This window comes from Phocoena sinus, chromosome 20 (assembly GCF_008692025.1).
Source record: "Phocoena sinus isolate mPhoSin1 chromosome 20, mPhoSin1.pri, whole genome shotgun sequence".
In the NCBI taxonomy this organism is placed as follows: domain Eukaryota; kingdom Metazoa; phylum Chordata; class Mammalia; order Artiodactyla; family Phocoenidae; genus Phocoena; species Phocoena sinus.
In genome coordinates, this window is record NC_045782.1 from 23,040,636 (window position 1) to 23,043,942 (window position 3,307).

Consider the following 3,307-nt stretch of genomic DNA (forward strand, 5'->3'; position numbering starts at 1 on the left):
CAGAGTACTCTAGAGTATTTCATAATGGTTCCTTTTCTGGAACTAGAAAACATGAAGGGGTTTCCCTCATTTATTGTGAGATCCTGGTGAAGCTCTTGAATGTAAGTCTCACAAAATTTGGGGGCTTCCCTATGCCTGGGTCTCCCTAGAATTTTTTTTAACCTCTCAGAGTTGCCCACACTGAGCCTCCAGCAATTCATCAATTACACTTCAGTGTTTCCTTTGCTAGCCCTGGTTTCCATGACAGTTTCCATTTGTGAGTCTCTGTTCCAATAAGCCATGACTCCCTGTATTTGTTTATCCCCTCCAAGCTTGGGGGCAGCAGTTTACTCTATGTCCTTCCTTGTCTTATAAATTTGAGGAGATTTATTGATTTTTCTGTCTGTTCAGCTTTCTATTTGTTGTTAGAGAAGAGTGGGAACTCATAACTGCTTACATTCTTAATTAAAGGCTATTTTCTTTTAATATCACCCAATTAATACTATGTTCTACTCAGTGTATCATATGAGGAGGCACATGATGACAATTTGTCTCATTATTGGTAATGCTAATTTTTAAAGTGGTGTCTCACAGCTTTCTCTACTGTAAAAATACTATTCTTCCTTTGTAATTAATAAGTAGTATTGTGGTGAGATATTTGAGATGATGTAAATATCCTGATTTTCATTATACCTTTGCCTATTGATTTTAGTATCTATTGACACAATAAATTATTACTCTGGTATTTGCCAAAGGGTGATTTTGTTTGTCTGTTTGTTTGTTTATAAAATGTAATTTTATTTTATGTTACTCTGTTGTTACATAAGGCATAACATTTTCACAAGGCCTTTTTGGGACTACAGTCAATGATTATTAGCAACATACAATAGTCGTCCAACTCTCTAACAATCACTAGACAAACTGAACACCCTCTCACATGTGCACAAGTCTGCATGGAAAAGTACTAAAGTTTTAGACTTGCACTTGTGTACTTTATTTCCCCTTTCTAGTGTATTAAGGAATGACATGCACTTTCATTTGCCAAAAGCAATGTTTGTATTCTGGCAGCAACATGCTACTTCTATTACATAGTAAAGTGAATACCAGAACTACAAAGACAGGAGGTATAAGTGAATTTTTATTGGGAAGGGAAGTTGTCAACTTAAACAGCAGCAAATGAAGAATGAATGAGGAAACTCCCTGTTGTCACAGATACGCAAGACCTCCATCATATATGATACAGGAGGCATTTTAATTTGTGACCTCCAGCCTCAAAATGTCAACTGTTTTTCCATTCAATCTAATACTTCTGGTTTCCTACCAAAAAGGAATATATTAAGAGGATGGAAAAGTTGCTTTACTGAAAGAAAACCCCCGAAGAAGAGTAAGGGAGGGAATGTAGAAATCAGGAAGTTATGAAATCAGAACAGTCTTTACACTGTAATTAACTACATTTTCATATCTTCACAGTAATACAAAACACAGTCACTTGCAGAACTGGTTCAGATTACTTAAATACCAGATACATTTTTAGTCCTCTACATAAGTGTTTGGAAGTTACTTATGTTTATATGAAATGAAGCTATTAATACTTTTCTACAGCAGTAACTGCACACCAGAAAGGCCAAGACAAACACAAATCAAGGAATGGAGTTTTCCCAAAGCTGTGGTGTGAAAAGACTATAAACAGTTGATTCCACACACATGAATGGGTTTCTTTGCTATAGGAAATCCAAATGGAATAAGGAATGGAGATGAGTAAAAAGGTTTCTTGAGGGGAAGAAGGATGACACCATGTATGCACTTAGTTCTCTGCCCCTTCTGCCGCATCACATTCTTCTCCTGCACTGTCTGATGTCCATAATGTTAGGTTGTCTCCAAGCAACTGCATGATGAGGGTGCTGTCTTTGTATGAGTCTTCATTCAGTGTATCAAGTTCTGCAATGGCCTCATCAAAAGCCGTTTTAGCCAGTGTGCAGGCAAGTTCTGGGTTATTAAGGATCTCATAGTAAAATACAGAAAAGTTAAGAGCCAGCCTCCGGTGGATTGGGTGTGTGGGTTGCATCTCTTTTTTGCTTATATCAAAAGCCTCTTGGTAAGCTCCTTGGGAATTATCTATCGTTTGTATCTGATCATCACCACAAGCAACTTCAGCAAGGTACCGGAAGTAATCTCCCTTCATCTTCAGATAGAAGACCTTACTCTCTGGATTAGTTGCATTGGCTATTAAATACTTATCCAACAATTCCAGGACTGTGATGCAGATGGACCGCAGTTCGGACTCCACTTTCTCCCGATAGTCCTTAATCAGCTTCAGCTTCTTGTCGGAGGTGTCGGTCTTCTGCTCGATGCTCGAGATGACCCTCCAGGCGGACCTGCGGCCCCTGACCACGTTCTTGTAGGCCACCGAGAGCAGGTTGCGCTCCTCGTTGGACAACTCGGAGCCCTGCTTTGTCACGGCCTTCATGCAGGTGGCCATGTCGTCGTAGCGCTCGGACTGCTCGGCCAGCTTGGCCTTCTGGATCAGCTCCGTCTTCTCCATGGGGCCGGGGACAGGACAGCGAGGGCGAGCACCGACTCGGATGCCAAGGAGGAGCGTGGAGGGCCTTCACGTCTCCGCGGTCGCGGCGCGAGTCCCACCACTTTGATCCGCCTTTGGGTTTAGCCGAGGACCCTCCCGTCTCCCCAAAGGGTGATTTTGTATTCCATTCATTCATTCTACATTTAATTGGAATGTTATGTAAGAAATAATTATCCATTTATTTCATTTATGTGTTTATTCTACTATTTTTTATATCAATATGGCCTCATGGATATTTGTTTTCTTCTATGGATTATATTTCAATATTATATTATTTATTTTTTGCCTAATTGTCCCATATTTTGGCATTGAGAGCCCCTTCAAATTACATATGGTACATAGCCTCTTCATTAACAGTAATGAAGAGGAGAAAAAGAGAATACAAAAGACAATTATAGAAAAACAGTGAGAGCCAGAAAAAAAGAACACTTCTGTGAGATCTCCAGTAATGTGTAAAATTAGCTATGTACAGTAGTTCCATTCCCCACTCCCTCAACTGTGGGAGATTTGTTCTAAGTCCCTCCACCATGGTTACCAAAATCCACTGGGCTCAAGTCCCTTATATAAAACAGCATAGTACAGTTGGCCCCCTCTACTCACAGATTCCGCTTCCTGGGATAGGGAGTGCCAACTGTATAGTGCTTACATCAAAGAAAAGTACGTGATCTGGGAAGAGATGGAGGTGAATAAAAATCATACAAAAATAGCACTATGCAATATTTCCCAATAATCCAAAGATTATATAAT

At 40.0% G+C, this 3,307-nt stretch overlaps 1 protein-coding gene across 1 annotated transcript; it reads right to left on the reverse strand.

Annotated features, from left to right (window-relative positions):
- Nucleotides 1-1,097: 1,097 nt before the first annotated feature.
- Nucleotides 1,098-2,637, reverse strand: LOC116745690 (14-3-3 protein theta-like). Its single transcript, XM_032616650.1, has one exon. The coding sequence runs from the start codon at nucleotides 2,519-2,521 to the stop codon at nucleotides 1,784-1,786; it is 738 nt and encodes a 245-aa protein (XP_032472541.1). The 5' UTR covers nucleotides 2,522-2,637; the 3' UTR covers nucleotides 1,098-1,783.
- Nucleotides 2,638-3,307: the final 670 nt, after the last annotated feature.

Bases quoted from the DNA above. Each gene is read 5' to 3' on its own strand.
- LOC116745690 (XM_032616650.1), bottom strand. From the start codon at position 2,521: ATGGAGAAGACGGAGCTGATCCAGAAGGCCAAGCTGGCCGAGCAGTCC.